Source organism: Microtus oregoni, unplaced genomic scaffold, assembly GCF_018167655.1.
Source record: "Microtus oregoni isolate MIOR12 unplaced genomic scaffold, Mior012 000003F_ref0000135, whole genome shotgun sequence".
Lineage (NCBI taxonomy): Eukaryota > Metazoa > Chordata > Mammalia > Rodentia > Cricetidae > Microtus > Microtus oregoni.
This window is the reverse complement of record NW_024543062.1, coordinates 25662090-25682847: the sequence shown is the minus strand read 5'-3', so window position 1 is coordinate 25682847 and position 20758 is coordinate 25662090. Positions and strand designations below refer to the sequence as shown.

Genomic DNA, 20758 nt, shown 5'->3' with positions numbered 1-20758 from the left:
TTTTGGAATTAGAGTGTTCTGGATTCACTGATGGGTGAGACGCAGGAGGCGATATAGGAGCCTCCTTAGATACACGGAACAAAGGGTTGCAGGCCAGGTTTCTGCTTCCGGTTTCAAGGCAAGTAAAGCGATGACATCACCCCTAAGTACTTACTGCCAATATCCCATTTGCTTTGGACAATGGGTTATATCATCACCCTGGATTCAGCTGCCCTGGTTCTATGATATATCTAGATATTGCTACTATTTAGGGCTGGCTGCACTTCCCTTGTGCACACACATGTGCCCATGAGCATTCTTGGCTACACGCAAAGATGGCCATAATATTCAGCTCTTAAGGAGGAAGTGGCATTCGGACTGAGAGCTAGGTCGCTGGTCTCAAGGTGTTAGGTTATGTCTTGCTGTGTCTGACTCTTGTCTCTGTCCACCCGTCACAGTCAGTCTCACCAAAGTCTGGAACATATCTGCAGAGGAAACCACAGCCCTGTCTGTGTCCTACCAGTCAAGTAGGTGATTGGTAGAGGGTGAGGAGCCTTACCACGGGTTCTTCTAGAAGGGCCAGCCTTCCTGCTACTCAAAGCACACCTCCCACAGTCCTCGTAGTGTGACCATATTTCCATGTTCTCACAAAGAAGGAGGCCTCACTGCACATCCACAGAAGTAGCCCTACTCTAGAAATAAATAAAAACAGATCCCACAGGGCCTTTTCACAGGGGAGGGGCTGGTGGGGCTGCACACACCGTCCTGACTGGGTCTTTCTCAACATTATCAGCAGCACAGAGCAGAATTGCTCAATCTATGGCCAGTCCCCAAGCGCAAAATGTCACTGTCCTCGGGCAGGATCCAAACCTAGAGGAGATGTTTTCAAACTCCTCGCCTCTCCCTTGGAAGACTCTATACCTCTCAGTTACGGTAATCTTCAAGACAGAGGGCTGGAAGTAGCTTGCTGCTAACCCTGGTCATAGAAAGTCACAAAAACACCTGGCCATATTATGTGATGCCCTACAAAGCCCAAAGTTAGGCGTGCAATAACGGGTATGAAGGGTCCACAAATGTGCCCGCCCTCAGGATGCCCATTCTGAGAGGCACGGTGATGGAAGGGCCAGTTAAAGTCCTGGAGCCAGATTGCTGGGGTTAGCACCCCATCTCTGCCACCTATCAGCAGAATCCCTCCCTGTCTCGGTTTCTTCATTCGTGGGATGAGGATGGCAATCGTGCTACCCTCTGCCATAGTGAAGAGGATGAATAAGAATAAACACAGGGCAAGACCTTGGCACAGCGGGCAACACAAGCCCTGTGAGTGTCCGCTGCTGTTGCTGGTAATAGTAGCATGGATGACAGTGCTGTCCATCATACGCCCGCATAGAAGCGGGTGTGTGTGTGAGCAGCAGGGAGAAGCGAGGAGGAAAGAAGTGAAAACACAGTCTTTCGGTCGCCGGGTCCTTTCCTGGGAGCCCCCAGGGGTTTGTACTATGACATTTCATCCTTTTTTTTTTAAATCAAAATGAGAAATGTAGGTTCTATGTCAAAATCATTGAAAATTTCAAATTAGGGTGGTTTCATGGACCTCTGGAAGATGCTGGAGGGAAAATTGGTGGACGGGGTGTTTTTTAGCTGTCAGGGCAAGCTAGCTGATTGATTGAAAGGCTTGGTCAATAGACTGAAGAGACAGCAGCCAGGGTGCTGGGCACAGGCAAGAAGCTGGGCACAGGCAAGAAACAGGAACCAGCAGCAGAAGAGGAGGGTGTGGCCACAGGGCCAGAGGGAGAAAGGGATGTGATTCCTTCGGAAACCGGAGGCCACATCCTGTCTGGAAGTCAAATGCTCCAAGCTATAGTTCTTTGAGGATGCTAGGCTTCCTCACAACTCGCTGTGGGTCCTTAGGCTAGTCACTAACTATACCTTTCTGAGCCTCTTGTTGTACCTGCCTTGAGACCTGTGGGGATTGGAATGATCCGGTGGGTTTTATATATCTGATGAAGTGCTTCGTAGGGTCTTGTTCAATACAGGGATCTTTCACTCTGATGTGACAGTTGGGGGTGATGACTTGAAGAATCCACTGTTTTACCCCCAAAAAACAGTGAGAAAGAGGCAAACAGATGTGGGTAACTGAGAACCTTAGAAGAATCAGATCCCCAAAAGTCTCAGCACTGGAAAGGTTCTTCAGAGCCCGTGGTGGGGTGTTTCAGGTTCCTCAAACTACTCCAGGCCAACCGGAAGTCACTGTCTCAAAACCTGATGGACGAGAAGGGAGAGCCATAGGGCTCTTTACCACATGGAAGTTCTTTCTCTTATTGGACTTAACAAGCTTCTTTAGATCGTAATTGCAATTATAATTACGATAAGACACTGTATTCAGTCTAATAAGTGTGTGTTTGCTATAACCATTTAAACACATAACACGTTATCATTTCTGTCTCTCCAAAACAAAGAAACTGAGAGTTGAATGCTCCAGCGGCCTAGTCCTGCATAACACAGCATATGCTGCTGTGGGCTTTGTGGCTCCAGAGCATCGTGGAAGAGAGTCGGAGAGGAGCACGAGGGGAGTCAGGTGGGCAGCTGACCTGAGCCTACGGTGTTCCAGGCAAAGGAATGGGTTGGAGCAAAGACAGGAAGACTCAAGAGCCGCCCTCCCCCGCCCCAGAGCTATTCACCATGATAATTGCAGTCACAGTGACAGCTAACAGGACGGAGGGCCTTCTCTGCACCCGGGAAGGTCGGACACAGCCTGCCTGTGTCTTCTCCGAGAGCCAGATACTGTAATTATCGCCATGTTGCCTACACATGAAAGGGCTCATCTAAGACCACAGCTCGGAAACAGCGGTGCCAGCTTTAAGCTCCAGTCAGCTTGATCCAAAGCCCCAGTGGCTCCTGACTGTTAAATGCCTACCTGTTATCAGTTGAGAAATCATGGAGCTGTAAGAGATGATTGTTCATGCCTATGTGATAGGGAGCTCTCCTAAGACATCCCAGCACACCACACACACACACACACACACACACACACACACACACACACGAAACCCCTTTGGGGCCAAGAAGAGCCCATCAAAATCAGTAAGAGGCAATCATGAGTCTGGCTACCTAATAAAGAGAAACGTCCCTAATAAACCCACAGTTCTCAGGTAATGGGTTTGACTTTTAAAAGGCTGATAAACGTCTCCACAGAGGAGCAGCCCTCTGCCAACAGCTGCCTCTTCAGAGTCCCTGTGGAGGAGCCATTCCATGAGGGAGAGGATGGATGATGCCTGAACTGGAGCTGAGAATGGTGACTGTAGTGTAAAGCTAGGTATTCTCCAGGGTTCCCTGTCTCCTGCAGGAAGAAGAGGGCTGCATAGACAAAGGGTGGGGTCTCTGGGTGAGCCCCACAGGGGAGAGAACAAAGTGTAATTTGATGCTGGTGATTGGGGCCAGAGCTTTTGAAAGCTTTCTTCTGATTTTTGGGGTTGGCATGGAGCCATTGTTATCATGGTCAGAATGGGCATCAGTACTGTAACCCTTACAACCATCACTACCACCATCACGATTCTCACCATCATCACCCACCACGGTCACCACCATCATCACCGTCATCATTACCACCACCATCACCATCACCATCATCTCCACCACTATCACCATCATCACGACCATTATTCTCACCATCACCATCACTATCCTCACCATAATCTCCAGCACCATCATCACCATGACTACCACCATCACACAAACATTTGTTAACAAACATTACTCATTTACTGAGTATTCAAGAAATGTGCTAAACATTTCTCTATCACCTTAGAAGGTAGGCTCGTAATAATATTCATACAACTCTCATCCCCAGAGAAGAAAACTCAAGCTTGGTGGTGTTTTATAGCTTTCCATGGGTCACACACACAAGAAGTAGAAAAGCCAAGATGACAACCTAGACAGTAACAGGCTTCATCGTTGCTTTGTATCCAGTAGCTTTACAGAGAACTTGGGTTAAACTAACCTATGTTAGTTGGTAGAGCGTGCATGGCTAACCTATGGTGGGGGTGATCTCAGGACAAAAGTACAATGGAGGCAGGACAAAGCGGGAGAAGAAAGCTCAGGAAAGATGTGAATCCATCGGGAGCCAACTTCAGCATCAGCTCAGGGGAACCTCAAGTGTGACTTGCACCAGTGTTCAAGCGTGCTAAGTGTGTCCAGTGAGCCCTTACACAGCACTGGTCCTACCTTGAAGCCAGGGAGCAGTTTCAATACAGTGGCATCAGTAAGTCATAGGCTGTAGGTTGCCATAGTTTCATGGGGGACCAGCAGTCAGCATGTTGGTTCTCTTCCACGGCAGTAAGAACCAGGAGTCCGACCAACCAACAGCATCTACTCCAGCTACAGAGTTGAAGGTGTCTGCCCCTGACCCTTTGAGTGCCCTGCTCTCAACATTTGTTCCTCCAGACCACAGCTTATCCATGCTTGGCCTTAGTGTCCTCCAGGGCTGGCCCAGCTCTGACAAATGCTGACACTGGGATCCAGTAAACAGTTAACCTAGAGAGATGGACCCACAGTGCCTCCACTGACTCCACAGTGTGAGACGAGGTATCTGACAGCTTCCCCCATGGAAACCCTTTATCTCAGTTCTCCGCTGTGTTATTTCAAAACCAACGAGCCCAATCCTCAGGAGCTCATCGCCCGCTCACTGCCTGCCATCAAGATTTGTGGCTTGTCTGCTCCATCCTCTGTGGATTTCTGCAGCTGCTTACCCTCTGCTTGTTAAGAATGTTGTCCTGAACTGCATGCAGCCTTGGGCAGCAGTTGTGTGTGTGTGCGAGCAGGGAGGGAAGTGTGTGATGTATGTGTGCGTGGGTGCATTTGTGTGTGTATCTCAAGATTCTTCTGCCTACAGAAGCTCCCGGAAGAGTCCAGTGTGTATGTATCCCTGAACCGAGAGAGAGGGGGATAGTACCACCCTTGGATGACTAAGAAAAGCCCAGGAGACAGTGGGGAATGGGGACATGTTGTCCACAGGCACTGAAGCAGTCACTCATCTTGGTGGGTGTAGTTGGAGGCTGCTCATTCATTTCCCAGCTGCCTGTTCCTGAAATAATCACACAGAAACTATATTATTGCAACACTGCTTGGCCTATTAGGTCATGCTTCTTATTGGCTAGATCTTATGTATTAAATTAACCCATTTCTATTAATCTGTGTATTGCCATGTGGTTGTGGCTTACCAGAAAGGTTCCATCCGGTGTCTGGCATCTGTCTCCTACAGCAGCTACATGACTTCTGCCTGACTCTGCTTACTTTCTCCTCTATCTGCTTGGAATTCCTGACTTGCCCTATTCTGCGCTGCAATAGGCCCAAAGCAGCTTCTTTATTAACCAATGGTATTCACAAGCATACAGAGGGGAATCCCACACCAGGTGGGCACCAAAGCCCAGGCCCAGGGTAGACGCTTCACAACAGACCCTTATGGGCACCCCAACTTTCTTCCCTCTCTTCCTCTGCCCAGAGTCCCTCACCTCAGGCTCTCTGGGGGAAAAGTCATGAGTGAGTTTCCAGAGGCAAGCTTGAAAGTGCCACCAAGTACTAGATGCTGTCTAAGCTCTAGGGACATGTCTCTTTCTTCCCCACAGCAGCTCTGCCTGGTGGCTACTCTTTCAGCAGGAAGGAAGGGACCAGGCTGAGGTCACCCAGCTGGTGAGTGATCAGGTAGATTGTCTGACAGCTCCTGTCTAGATGCTCTTTGCATCCCCCTGAACCAGACTCATCCTCCTGCACCCAGCTGGCTTTGCTTTTTACAGACAGACACATCCCCTCCCCATGTTCTTTCTTTCTCAGGTGTTTTTCACTCATCTGGAATGGTTTATTGTATGCCTGGTCCCATCTCTCCTGCTAGACTTCAAACTTAAGGAAAGGACCCACATAAAAGGATACTTAGCTGAAAAGTGAGGGGTTGAGGAACTAATGAATGGATGAATTAATGAATGAATGATTTAATGGATAAATACATGGATCTAAATGGGAGAAGTGAACCTTTCTATACTTTACGAGCGAGTCTTAGAAGCCAGAACATCAGGCTGTAGCATTTCTGCTGAGCTATCTTAATATCCCCAAATTCCTTTGGGACAAGGACCTCAGAGACATTCTCTTCTCCCAGGGAAGCTTGGGATTCACTCTCCTACCGTGTCAAGCCTTGGCTGGAATGTCACATACACCATTACCCCATTTGAAATTGCAGTGTCCTCCCAGGAGCACTTCACCTCTGTCCTGGGAGCACTCTGCCTCCTGTGTTGTGTTCCATTTCCTCTCTCAGTAGCTCTTATGCCCATCTGATGGTCTACAAATGTACCACATCCTTGTGTCTCTTCTCTGCACTCCTCTCCCTGATGCCCACTGCAGTCGAATGAAAACTACAATGGCAGGGGAAGTTTGGTCATTGTATCCAGCTGTCTCCCCAGTGCTAACAACATAGATAGCATACAGTAGGCGCTCAATAACCACACAGTGAATGGAGACTAGTCGAATGCTTGCTGGTAGTCCCTCTCAGGAGATTTCCCTCTCCTAGTTCTGGCACCAGGTCTCTTCACACCATGCTGGACTTAGGGTTTCCTCTGAGGCTCCGAGCTGTGGCTCTCTCCATCCCTCCCACCAGCAGGGGCCATGATGATGCCTTAAAGGAACTCGTATTGCAGGATCCCTCTGGGGGCACAACACATTACATAATCAAAACCTGCTTTCCTCAGAGGACTCCACAGCCTGTGTCTGAAATCCTGGCAGATGCAACGGTTCCAGACTGGAGTCAGAGGTGACATTCTTGCCCATGGCCACAGACAACAGCAGGATGGGCCTTGAAGCCAGGTGGGTGGGACTCCTGAGCCACCTGCTTTCACCGCATCACCTAATCACTCTCGTGGCACACTCAAGTGGGAAACTCTTCCTTTCAGGTAGTCCCAGCCATGAGCCCCAATCTCCTGCTCAGCAGTTTGATCCCTCACTACAGATCAGTAGTCGACAGGCCAACCTGTGGAAAGATGCATGGCTGAGTGGACTGGAGGAGAATTGGGGTTGGGGGCAGCTTATCAGTGTGTTCTATGATGAGAGTTCGAGACCCTAGGCCAGGAAGGAGCCTGACCTGCTTGGCTGAGCTGGACCAGAAACTATGAGCAAGTTTTCCACATTTAAATTTTTGGTTTTATTAATTTACACGAGACCCAGGTGATCATTGATATACAAGAGTGTTGCACACACACAAAGACATAGACACATACACACACACACACACAGAGAGAGAGAGAGAGAGAGAGAGAGAGAGAGAGAGAGAGACATATGCTCTCTCTCTTATCCACCCACTGTCTCAGGAAAGCAGTGGGGTGAAAGACTATCTAGATCAGCATAGGATCAAGCCCAAATCCTTTGTAGAACCTGCAACCTGAGTACCCCAAATGTGTTTCAGGGAACTGCAGCACTGATGGGCTAGCATGTAGCCACCCAAGCTTTCCCCAGACCCACTGAGTCAGCACACACCCCGACATGAAATCCCAGTGGCTCATGTGCACATTTAAGGTGGAGAAACAGCCATCCACGTGGCTCTGAAAGATTCAGTCTTCTTCTTCGTTCTCAGCTCTCACCTTCCATCCTCACTCCCATCTGTCTAGTCTAACACACCATGTCCTCTGTATTCATGATAAGTTTCCCTGCTCCGTCCAACGTTCCCCTTCGCTACCCTGACTAGTTTCCGTTCATCCTTCAGGAAACTCCCCTTGGTCTCCTGCCCACAGTCTCCAGATTGTGGGTTTGTGGCTTCACAGCCCCTTAGACTTCCCTCTGCCAGAGAGATTAGTCTTTTGCATTTTGCTTCTAGTTTTGGGGATCTCCCTCCTCTTCCACAATGAAAACTCTGTGGGGGCAGAAGCCGTGTTGGTGTGGACTTGTGTGTTCTTGTAATCTGCTGTGGAGTCATTGTTCAGTGAACAGCTGTCGGGCCATGAATGAAAAGCAGGGGGAAACGCCATCTTGAGAAACTTTTCTTCTTTTTCATTCAGTTCTTTTACTAAAATGAGCATGACTGTCCCTGCATCCCAACGACACTCCAACGGCAACACCACAGAATCCTCAGTTGTCTCCCAAGCTTTGTTGCTTTTTTCCAGCCCTGATAAGAAAGCTCAGAAGGGTCAAGGCTCTTGTAGATTACCTCCAAGCGGGCTTAATTAACTAGATTAACCTTGAAAAAGACTTGGAGTTCCAAGACTCCAGGCCAGAGTCTCAGGAGCCCAGGCACAAATTAGCCACATCCATCTTATTGCTGGACCAGGTCAGTTCCGTGATGAATTCTGGGATTTCTAGGAGGCTCGGGAGCCTGGAGGCCTGGATTTCTGTTGAGTATAGAAAACAGATTTCAGGCCCGTGGCAAGTACAGGGATAGGGATGGGCCATTCATAACCTTGAGGCCAAACAAGCATGTGGGGCCTGAGCCCTGCCTGAGAAGCAAGTCCTTTTCCTCGTCCCCAGCCGTGGGATCGAGGGAGGTTCACCTGCTGCACACTGCACAGGCGTTTCCGCATCCACCAAGACACCGAGTTAGAAATACTGTATACACAGACTCAGCTATGGGTGGAGTGGGGAAAGTAGGAGCTGGGGATGTTTCAAAGTCATTGGCTACTTTACCACTTCTCCTTGTGAGAAGTAAGATGCAGGCCAAGCCCTGAGATGCCCATATCCTGCAGACACTAGAGGAATTACCCAGCATGTCGTACGCTCCTGCTCAGTGAAGTATTTCTCAGAGTACTTCTCTTTCTCTTGACCCCCAAGTTGATTTTTGTTATAAGTACTCCGTGCTACTGAAATTCTAGTGGGCATTTCCTTCTCCAGGCCTCAGTTTCTCCACACACGGTGGAACTGGCCGTACCTGCCATTCAGTTTCTTCAATACAGTGAACGGAAGGGTGTCCGGCATTCGGTAGATACTTAAATAGATGCAAACTGCTCCTATGACCAAGGAACACAGAACGCGGACAAAAGGCCACATCGTGACCTGAGTGACAATGTGGGCTCAGGGAACCCCCTTGTACCTTGAGATTCCAGTTTTCCCACTCTCTAGAGAGGTTGCCCGACTCCAAAGCACCCGTGGTCCAGACTTGTCTGTCTGTCTCTAAAGTCATGTTAGCTCTGCCTAAGGCTAGGGTCATGCGGATTGGCCTCCAGCCGTGGGGAAATGAGTAGTTGCTTAGGAGCAGCCAGAAACTCTGTCCACTCATAGAAGCTTTGATGGAGATGCAAGCAAGCAGCTAGGGACCGAAGCATCTTAGAGAGTTTTGTAGAAAGTTCACTCCTGACTCTTATCAGAGGCTGGGAGTCATCTGTTCGTTGCCATGACTACGGGCAGCAGCTCATCAGTGCCAGGTCTCTGAGCAGCAGAAATGCAGGAAGGAGGAAGGCTTCAAGGAACCCGACACCCATGGCTTCCCCTCTCCCCGTGTGAAGTGGGGTGTGCCGGCCCTCGACTCCCTGTCTCAGCTGTCCCCTGAAGATATTGTCTCCTTATATTTTTTTTTTCACTCAACATTGAATAGCTCTGTGGGTAAAGATGAGGCAGCTGTGGACATGTTTCAGCAGAAACGGGCCCTGAAAGATGCAGGACTGGAAACAGGGAAGATGTTTGGGTGGGGCTGAGGCTTATGTCCGGTTCCACTGAAGGTCTGTGGTGCTTCATAGCCTTGTCTTCCTGTCACCGCGGCAACTTGATTGGTAAGAGGGTGCAGAGCCCGAGCCACCATATAGCATCAGTTGCCAGAATCCATCTGTTCATCCATGCATCCCTTCATCGGCAAAAGGAGGCACCGGCAGAGGCAGACACTCTTTGATTACTTGATGGTAAAGAACTCATATCCTGGCTCAGAAGATTATCAGTTAAAGGAAATGAAAGAATTATCAGTGAAGAAAAACAAACTTGGCAAGCCCCTGTGGTTCCCACCAGGAACAGAGTAAAAGAGGGGACAGAGTCTGATGCAGAAGGCAGGGACAGCTCCTTGCAAAGGTCACCCTTGAGAGAGAACAGGAGAAGGCCTGCAAGCTGCCGCAGCAACCACATGCCAGGTTGGGAGACAGCAAGTGCAAAGGCCCTGAGGCAGGAAAGCGTTGACCCATTTGAGGAACAGTAAACAGACCATACGGCTAGAACGATGGGAAGACAGGGAGAGACACAGGAGGTGCACCCGAGGCCAGATCACACGGGGTCTCTGGAGTTTGTCCTTGATCTGACAAATAGCTATCTGAACTGTTTCTTTAGCGTATAGTTTCCGGGCTCTACCCATTGAGACTCCCAGTCACTGCATCTACGATGGGTCCTAGGATCTCATTCAGAAACCTTATATGGTGAGGTCCATTCAGAACCTTCGATACTGTGCCAAGATCGGGTAATACGGGGCTTTACGCTTGCGCTCTCTCTTCCAGTTCTAAGAAAGCTGAGCAGAACTGACTCGGTTACTCCAGTGCTTGCTGTACAAGCATCAGGACCTGAGTTTGATCCCCAGCACCCATGTAAGGAGCTGGGTGTGTTGACACACACACTTGAAACCCCAGTTGTGGAAGGTTGGAGACAGGAAGATGCCCAGAACTCCCCGGACATAGAACCTAGACCTCAGCAAGCCCCAAATCCCAGTGAGAGGCCCCATCTCAGCATGGGACCTGAAGTTGACCTCTGACTTCCCCATGCATTCATGTGTATGCATGTGTGTGTGTACACGTAGACAGGTGGAGAGAGGGAGGCAGGGAGAAGCTGAGACTCTTTCTCTCTCTCTCTCTCTCTCTCTCTCTCTCTCTCTCTCTCACACACACACACACACACACACACACACACACATGCACGTTAGGATGTCTGAAGTAAGGTCTTGAGTGTTCTACAATGGAGAACCCTGTCCTTCCCTTCAGCACTTCCTGTAGAATTTATGAGAGTTCTGTTTGCTTTACTGCAGATTTCCCAGTGGGGTGTCCCAGTCCAGAAAGCTGAAACTTGTGCTGTTGGAGAAAAGAGCGAGCTAGCACATCCTCCACTGCACAACTGCAGAAATCTCACTGAGGAGACCTCATCTCTGATCTCGTCTCTTGCCATTCTTGCGTGTGCTGAGGTCTTTGAATTTGAGTCCTCTGCTGGCATGTACCTCCCCCTTTCTGCAGATACCTGTGCAGACAGGATGCACTATTGTGCAAACAAACAGAAAAATCACTCCCAGTCCTTGTAGCTAAAAACAACCCCAGCAAGCAGCTGCGTTCCATGGTTTCTGTGAGCTGAGAGTGCAGCTGTGTGGTTCTGGCTCAGCACATCCCATGAGGTTGTTCTGGTCTAGGAGGCTCACATCCATGTGCTTGCTCGCATGGCCGGAGGCCTCTCCATGGGGCTGAGTGTTCTTACAACATGACAGTTGATGGCCCTTATCTCAGAGTGATCAATCAAGGAGAGCAAGGCAAACATTGCCTGGTGACATAGTTTAAAGGTCAGACATTGCTGGACTGTGGTGGCACACACCTTTAATCCCTGCGTGCAGAAGGCAGAGACAGGCAGATCTCTGGGAGTTCGAGGCCAGCCTGATCTATGGGGGAGTGCCAGGACTACATGGAGAAACCCTGTCTAAAAACAAAGGGGAGGGGGTCAAACATGATCACTTCTCCATTGGACTCAGGGCAAGTGAGCCATTAAGTCCATGCCATATTCTAGGAAAGAGAATATGTCTGGCAATAGTATTAATCAATCTGTGAATCCATTTTAGGCCACATGATTCTAAAGGTCCCTGTCCCTGTTGCTCATCAGAGGGGTCTTCTCTGACCCTGTGGAGTAACAGTCACTTTCCTAACTCTGCTGCTCTATCCTTGTCATAACTGGTAACATTCAATAAGTCACATTTTTCATACTTAAGTGATGATCTCCTCTGACATCTGGATCTAAACTTCATGGTCACAATAGCGCCCCCTGATTGGGTCACTGCATCCCCACCCTGAGAACCAGCTCTGAGGTTTGGAGATAATGAATGCGGGTTGGCCTGGACCAGGCGGGAGGCAGCCTTGATTAGAATCTCCATTCCTCCTTGGCTGGCAGCGACTCCCAGCTCTGCTTCTGAAGATGCGCCGAAAAGCAGCTGGCAGAGATGAATGTGTTGTTCTGCCCTTGCTTCCCTATTGACTGGGCTTGGCTCACTCCCTGGAAACCCTAAGGATCAGGGAACTTATCAGATGTGCTCATTGTGAGTCATAAAGCCAGTGACAGCGTGGTGCAGAAGTGTTCAAGCCTTTGGTCGATGTTTGATTCGAAGTCTGAAGGTAGAATGAGCTAAGACAGACCCTCGACCCTCAAGCTCCTGGCTCCATCCACTTGGTTTGGATCCAGGACTTTAACAGGATCCTCAAAGATCGAGTGATGAGTGTATTTCTTGTCCCTTCCTGTGACTCAAATAGGCGAGGTACATCAGTGACTCCCACATATTGTTTGGCTGGATGAGGGAACCTTAAGCCCTCATGGGAATTGCTGTTTCAAGCAGGTGACCTCACCCCTGCAAGAGACACCAGATTGACTGATTTGCAAGAAAGTAAAATTAAGACAAAAAGGTTGTTTTCCCTAGATCTTTTGGTTGGCATAACTCATCTTTGTCCGCATGTCAAGTCGGTGGTCTAAGACTGGTGGCAGTTTCTGTTTTATTGCTGAGGGACTGGGAACTTGGGATTTGAGTGACTGGCTGCAGCGATTACAGATGCCGATTGGAGAAGGGAAGGCAATATCCAAATTCAAGCATTCAGCCTCCCACCCACCACATATCCAATAAGAACAGTATCAAAGACCACAGTGAGTTCCTGGAACCTAAGAGCATATCCAACACTGTACACACCATGTTTCTTCCTTTACATGGGAGCCTATGAAAAGGTTTTATTTATAAATTAGGTATAGTGTGAGATTAAGAATAATGGCAGAGAAATAATATACTATAAAAGCGATCTTACTCTTAAAATATCGCATTGTGCTTTTACCATCTCCTAAAACAAGAACGCCTAGGCCTTCCCTTTGGCATGTTCAAATGTCCAGCATCACTCTTTTGTACCTTAGGGCCATCACTAAGTAAAGGGGTGACTTGGACACAGTGCCCTCGTGCTATGTCTGGTAATCTGCTAAAGGTGACCAGTAAGTGTTTCACAGTTGGGTAGCATATACAGCATGGATACACTGGGAAAAAGGATGGTTCGTGTCCCAGACAGGAGAGTCAGCAAGGCAGCTCCAGGTTTTATTATACTACTCAGAGAAGTACGAGTTTATGTGTATGATCTGTTTATGGAATTTTTCCATTTGATTACTTTTGGAGCTTGACTGACTATGGGTTTATGAAAAAACAAATTGCAGATAAAAGGGAACCTAGAATGCAGAGAAATAGTGTCTAAAGAGAAAAAAGGGGCAGAGGGGTTAAACTTTTCCTTCCATCTATCCTCGTGAGAGAGGCCATGAGGGCTGGTTTCTAAGACCCTTCCCTGTTCTAGTCAGGACAGGATGCTACAGTAATAAACTCTGAGGTCTGAACAACTTAATCCAGCCCACTTCTCTCTTATAAAACTATTCAAGTTCAGATGTCTCTCCTCCTCCAAATAGCTTCAACTTTCAGAGTATGCAGGCTTCAGCATCACTGAGGGAGAAAGGGAGAAAGATGGAGAAGAAAGATGTGCGGCTCTTGACTGCCTTGAACTGGAAATGGCTCTCCACTCCACTCAGAGAAAAAGACCAGTGATAGTCTCATCATCTCTGCCTAAGCAGGAGTCTATAGTGAAATGACTCCAAAATATCCTAACAATTTTACCTCCTTCTTTCTTCCCCTGCAGGACGGAGCCCCAAAGCAGTCTCTTGGTCCCAGCCCAGGATGGACCTTCAGAAAAGTTGGGCCAACGTCTGGCCACTGAGACCTTTGGTGTCAACAGCTGGGAAAGAGATAAGACCTGCAGGGAGCTGGGTCCTGCCCGAGCACACAGGTGAGATAAAGTACCACCTTTAGAGCCCTCAGCTAGTGAAAACCCAGGTGGCTTTTCTGACCCCTTCTTGTTTTCAAGTTCCTCTCTGAGAGCTTGTCATGTGCCCTCAAATGCTTTCTGTAGAGGGCCAGTGTTTTAGGTTTAGGGACCCAATGGTTGTTGTCACAACGCTTTAGACCCGGGCACTAAATCTAATAAAGCATAGGCGTTCTAAAGACAATGTATTTCTAAGAGCAGGGGACAAGCTAGACTCGGCTTGTGTGAGTTTGACCTCTATCGGTGTGACAGATGCTTAGGAAAACAAGATGGGGAATGTTATTTTTGGCTCCTGGCTTCAGAGATTTTTCTCCATGGTCATTTGGTTCTGCTGTTTCTATGACTGTGTGTGGTGAGGCAGGATGGAGAGAAAGAAAGGGAGGGGAAGGGAGGGGAAAGGGAGGGAGGGAGGGAAGGAGGGAGGGAGGGGACAGGGATGCAACTTTGCTCCTTCTCTAGTTGGGCCTCTTCCTTTTTCTATCTTTGATCCTTCCAAGCTCACCAAATATTGCAATCAGGGCGTGTCTTCCCACCTTGTTTGGTGTTCCATATGTCAATCATCTCTGGAACACCCTCACAGACATGCCCAGCACTGTCCTTTACCTGCCTCACTCAATCCTGCCAAGCTGATTTTATTATTGTAGCTTAACCACCACCTGGCCATGGAAAGACCCTCACATTTAATGAAAGAGTTACTTCTTGGCATAGTGATTATATGAGCCCCAGACTCTCAAATAATTTCAACCCATATTTGTGTCCTATGTTTTAGACCTTTGCTCTCTATCCTTAACTCAGCTATTCAGCCACTGCCACTTTGTCCCTGATAGATGACAGGTACTATGCTAGACATTGATAAGTAGCATTTTACAGAGACTCATAGAGGTGACATGATGACCAAAATATGATAACCAGTAAGTTAAAACAGTGAAGTCTTAAACTCTAGCTGGGGCCAAGAGATAACGATGCTTGCTGACAAGGACCTGGGAGTACAAGCCCAGGTCCTACATGGTAGATGGGACAAATCTGATGACTGGGAATAGATTGTAGATGGTCCTACATGGTAGAAGGAAAGAACCAGCTTCTGCAAGTTGTGTTCTGATCTCAGCATGTGCACCATTATACGTGTGCTTGTATTCTCACGCTCAGATATGCTAATAAGAAAAAACTGTCTAAATGAATACACTCTAGACTTTTTTAACTTAACTAAACTAAGCCTACATTGATAATGGAGGAGGGACCAATGCACTCTCTACCTCTTGGTTTTTAATTTTCTATCTTATATAAATAGCGTCCAGCCCATTATTATCTCATCTGAACATACTCATAACACTATCATGTGTGTGTGTGCATGCATGTGTGAGTATGTGTATGTTCAAGTGTGTATGCATGGGTGTATATGCAGGCATGTGTGTATGCATGTGTGTGTGACTGTATGTATATGAGAATGTGTGTGCTTATCTGTATGTGCATGCACGTATGTGTGAGGGTGAGAAGGTGGGTGCTCGTTTGGGCAGTGCAGGGGTGTGCGGAAATCAAATGTCAGCCTCAGGTGTTATTCCTCAGGCACAGCTCACCTTGTTTCCATGCCAGGATTTCCCAGAAGGACCCAGGGCTCACCAATTAGGCGAGGCTGGCTGGCTAGCAACCCCGCATAGCCATCTGTCTCTATTGTCTTTTGCTTTGATCAGAAGCACACACTAGAAAGCTTGTTTTCATTTGTTTGTTTAATGCAGGCAGCATGCTTTAAGCGCTCCATGCCTCAGTGAAGCAACTGTGAACGGGAATATGGAGCTCTATAGAGGGGAGCATTGATACAGCTCAGGCACTCTGGGGGTTTCTTTGCTCTACTCACCAGGGTGCCTGATAGAAACAGAGGATGGGAGGGTAGGCTTATTTTGGCTCCTGGTTTCAGGAGTATTTCTCGTGATTGTGGTCAGCAAGGTCTAAAGTTTGGGGTGACTACATATGGCCAGGTCAGAGGGCAGAGAGAACCAGTTCATAACCAGATGTAACTTTCAAAGGTCCGTCTCCAATGAGGTAACCTACTTCCATAATCCAGGCTCCGACACCTGAAGCTCACATGGCCTCCCCAAAATGGCAGCACCTAGGAAGCAGGGTTCAAACCTGAGCTGTGGGGAACATTTCAGAGTCAAACTTCAGCGAGCCAGGGGAGAGAATTCTGGGAATGAAAATCTAAAGAAAAGAAATGATTACATGGTGTTATCAACTGAGCCATATAGTGTGCCTGGGCCTGTTGTCCTCTTCTGTCTGTGACTGATTCTCTGAAGCCCCGTGATGATGGTAATTCATAACTATCATATTAGTGATAAGAAGTCGTGCTGATTATGCTCAAGGACGGGGCCATGCTCTGAAGAGTCTGTCCTCAGAAGACATTGTTGTCCAAACGCCTGAGAGGGACTTCCACACACCTAGCATGGCACTGTCTACACCTGAGCTGTGTGTCACATCTACACGCTTACAGTGCATCCGACAGCTCCGAGGACAACGGGGATGAAACGGTACAGGCCCGACCAAGCGCAAGAGCCACCCATCAAATTGATCTATGAAGCAGACGCCGAGGTGGAAAGCTTCTGCCTGAAGCAAGCGTTTCTCTTACACTCCGATGACAGAAATGGCGTGGCCACGTAGCCCAACACTTCGTTAGCACGGCCAAGCGTGAAGATCTGCACGCAGTTGTTTACAGTCTGTCTTACCTGACAGAAACACAGTAGATTGTCCCTCCAGCATCACCACACGTGCGTGAGCAACACCCCATGTTGCGGTCAATAGGAGGTTTTCAGCTCGATTATCGAACTAATGGGACAGCCATGGCATCAGGCAGGATGATGTTGCACGACGTGGGACTATAACATGGCGGGTTAGCTGTGAATGTACCCAATGCCAGGCCAAGGCACGTGGCAGGTACCTGGTTTAATTCTCACCTCTTAGCTGATAATACAAGTAAGAAAAATCTCTGTGATAGGAAGAGATAAGGAGCCATGAGCACCATGTCCTCACCCAGCGCACATCTTACAACCATACACGTAATTGAGTGCTTATCTTCATCCGAGTGTGCTCAGCCTCGGAACACTGATTCTCCACCTCTTGCACAGTGTGGACTGAACCCCTGCACACCCAGCCACTTGAGCTTACAGTCTACCCCGAAGCAGCTGCAGTATTGACCACTGGAAGTGACCATCATACGTGGAACTCCAGTGTATACAAGCACCCTGGACATAGCGCTAACCACTGTGCGCCTCACTACTGTCTGGGATGCACTTCACAGAACCAGGGCAGGGGGAAGGGATGGGGAAATGTGGATGAACGTGTAGGACTTCAGATCTATTGAATTTAAAGGATTTTCGACTTATGTCAGTGTTCTTTGCAGTTTTTTGTTTAACTCTTGGGGGCCTGCCACCCAGCTCCCAAATAAATACACAGAGATGGATTCTTGTTTATGAATGTCCTGCCTTAGCTTGGCTTCTTTTTCTCTAGCTTTTCTGACTTAAATTACCCTGTTTTTCTTTAACTACATTTTGCTTCTGGGTTTTTTTACCTTTCTTTATTCCAGATATCTTTCTTCCTTGCTACTCCATGGCTGGCTGTGTGGCCTCGTGGTCATGTGGCTGTGTCGCTGCGTGGCTGCGTGGCTGTGTGCCTGGCCACTGGTGGCCTCCTCTCCTTCTCCCTTTCTCTCGCCTCCCTCCTCTCCCTAGATTTTCCCTCCTATTTATTCTCTCTGCCTGCCTATCTCTTTCTCCTGCCTAGTTATTGTCCACTTAGCTCTTTATTAGACCAGTCAGATGTTTTAAGCAGGCAAAGTAACACAGCTTCACAGAGTTAAACAAATGCAACATAACAGAATGCACCGCATCTCTGCATCATTAAACAAATGCTCCATGGTATAAACGAATGTAACCCATCTTAAGCTAATAGTCCACAATAGCTCTTAGTCCTAACAATGGACTCTTTCCCCATTTTTGTCACACTTTTCCACCCCACCCCGAGTTTCCCAGCAGATGTGCCCCTGCGAAACAAGATGGCTCAGCACGCAGCCAAGCTTCTTCATCTGTCACTTGGTCATTTGACAAATGCTCACTGGTTTCTTGCTGGGAGTCATGGACTCTTTGGAGAAAGAAAGTTGGAAGTGGCCTACTGTGCCTTTAAGAGCAGCTGGATCATTTTCCCTACTGTCTATTGTGCTTTATAGCATGTAGGTGTGCTTCAGCAGCCAGGGTCTGATTCTTAAACATTCTTCTAATGTTTATTTTTAGCTTTTAACTAAAAGTGACTCTCTTAAAAACACACAGGTGCGTGTGTGTGTGTGTGTGTGTGTGTGTGTGTATTCATTTGTTGGCGGCTCAGAAGACATTTCAATCCCTCATCACCCCTCCTGATAACCCTGACGATCCAGACTCTTCAAACGGAATGAAATAAGATCAAGTTTTATGATATTCTAGTAAGTTTGGCCATCTCCATCTGCTTGGCTATACAAATGACTCTAGAAGGCAGCTGGGGTTCACTTGTGAAACAAAATGACAAGAATCATATTGGTGATCTAGAGAGGGCCTTTCTGAACTGAGTGATTTCCCTTGTAACTACAAAGACTTGAGTTCACTTCCAGGGGCCAGGTTTATGAACAAATCAAGGGATGGTGGCTCACACTGTGATCCCAGCGCTTGGAAGTGGAGTCAGGAGGCTCCTGATTGTCACTGGTCAGCTGGTCTCATCTACTTGGTCAGCTCCAGGCCAGTTAGAGATCATCCCCTGCCCCCCCAAAAGGTGGATGGTACATAGTGAATGAACCCCGAAGTTGTCCTCTGGCTTCCAAACACACTGCCTTCTAAATTTTATGTCAAAATATATAAACCTCTTGATACATGTGTGTGTGTGTATATACCAGTGCTGATTTTCTTACTGCTAAATTAATAAAAACAATACTAGTTGTTCCAGCAAAGGCCTACTGAGCTTGCATGTTTCCATTCTTAAATAGATTTCAATCCATCCCTGTCTCCCTTTGCTAGAGGATAGAGGATAGTGTTCTCTCTCTCTTTTTTCCATCCCTGGAGCCTGCCCCAATCATAAAAGAAGATAACTTGACTTCCTTTAGCAGCAGCCTGAGCGTTTGAATTTAATTGAACGGGAAATAATTATTCCTGAAGAGCGGAGGTTTTGGAGGTTCTGCGAAACGATGCAAGATATGGATCTTGTTACATTAGACCCACGCAAATACACTTTTAATAACCAGCTTCTACTCAACACACCTTCTGTCTCCTGTAAAATCTGCAGCAGGAAGTGTAGACAGGTCGGACCGGGTGGGAGTGGGCTGGACTGCCAACTCATTATTTTTAAAGTGATTTATTTACCGAGGTGAGCCGTTTTCAAATTCAATAATAAATCTATTAAGGGGCAGTTAACCTCTATAAACCGTGTTTTAAATAATCAATTGGCATTTGGGTAACTACAGTGTCTGTCTCATTAGGTGGGCATTAAGTCCTTATTTGAGACGTTTAATCTGAGGTGTGACCGAATCAGCCATGAGGTGCCAATTAGATATTCACCATGGCTCCTTGATTCACAAGGAGCTGGTCCTCTCCCTTTCTCTGGTTGTCACAGCCCTGAGCAAGGAACCAAGGGATCCTCTCATGTATGACTTTCATTTTCCCCACAGTGCCTCTCAAGAAAGAGACCTGACACCACCACCTTCCTCCAGGGGGAAAAAGAAAAAGAAGAAATCGACCAGGAAGAAGAGAAGGAGGTGAGGGTCCTGAACAGAGATGAAACTTCAAAGACTCAGAGACAGGGGAAGGGACAGATGGGGGTATAAAGGTTTATAGAGTCTGGCAGTGACTCCAGCTTGGGTTCAAATTCCTTCTTTGCCTCTTAAGTACCCATGTGACTTTGGGCTTCACCCTTCTATGCTTTTGGTTTCCCCTCTTCTGCAAATGATAATGATAAAATAATACAAACCTCTTGAGATCTTGTGAGCATAGGAAGAGAAATGATCCTGAGTATGGGGGGGGGGGTTCATGCCTGTAATAACAGCACTTGGGAGTCTGAGGCAGGAGGATTGCTGCGAGTTTGAGGCCAACCTGGGTTACATAGAGCATCCTAGGTCAGCCTGAGCTACAAAGTGAGATCCTGTATCACAAAAAAAAGAGGAAGAGGAGAATATGGAGGCAGCTGTCACAGTGTTTAGCAGTTGTGTATGGCCAATTAATAGAGCTGTTATTACTGCATGGTTGTTGAACACGAGAGACTGAAACTTACAGTGTGCAGAGGTTTGTGCCAAACCCCTGGCTACCCACCTTCTTCTCACTCCTGGCCACGCTCTTCCAGGCAAGCATTATGCCCATTTCAGAGATGAGAAGATAAAGGCTCATTGGCTGGGATGTCAGAATCTGCCTTGGACTTGATTCGCAGGATTCCTCTCTAGACCCAGAGTTAACATTTTATATTAACATCAGATCGTGACTCCTTTGAGCTTCTTGAATTTCTTTCTACACACAATTCTTTCAAGATGTTTTTATATTTAAAAATATTTCCAGATTCCCTCATAAAACCTTGTGTCTCAGGGAGACAAGACTCCATAAGAGCCAGGAATCACACCAAACCTCCCAGGCAGTGTTTACAGAAGCCTGCAGGGGGCGGCAGAGAGCAATGACTGGACCACTGGGGCCTGGGGTCCGGGTTCACAGGGCTTTCTCCGCCACAACTACTTAGCCTACCTCTTAAGGAAGGACCCACATGGGACTCCGGGTAGT

At 47.8% G+C, this 20758-nt stretch overlaps 1 protein-coding gene across 1 annotated transcript in view; it reads left to right on the top strand.

Annotated features, from left to right (window-relative positions):
* Positions 1–20758, top strand: part of Srrm4 (serine/arginine repetitive matrix 4) — a 159729-nt gene that overhangs the window by 99866 nt on the left and 39105 nt on the right. Inside the window, exons 2-3 of the mRNA XM_041648761.1 lie at positions 13812–13958; positions 19666–19752. Coding sequence (XP_041504695.1) covers positions 13812–13958; positions 19666–19752 — 234 coding nt within the window. The remainder of the gene's footprint in view (positions 1–13811; positions 13959–19665; positions 19753–20758) is intronic.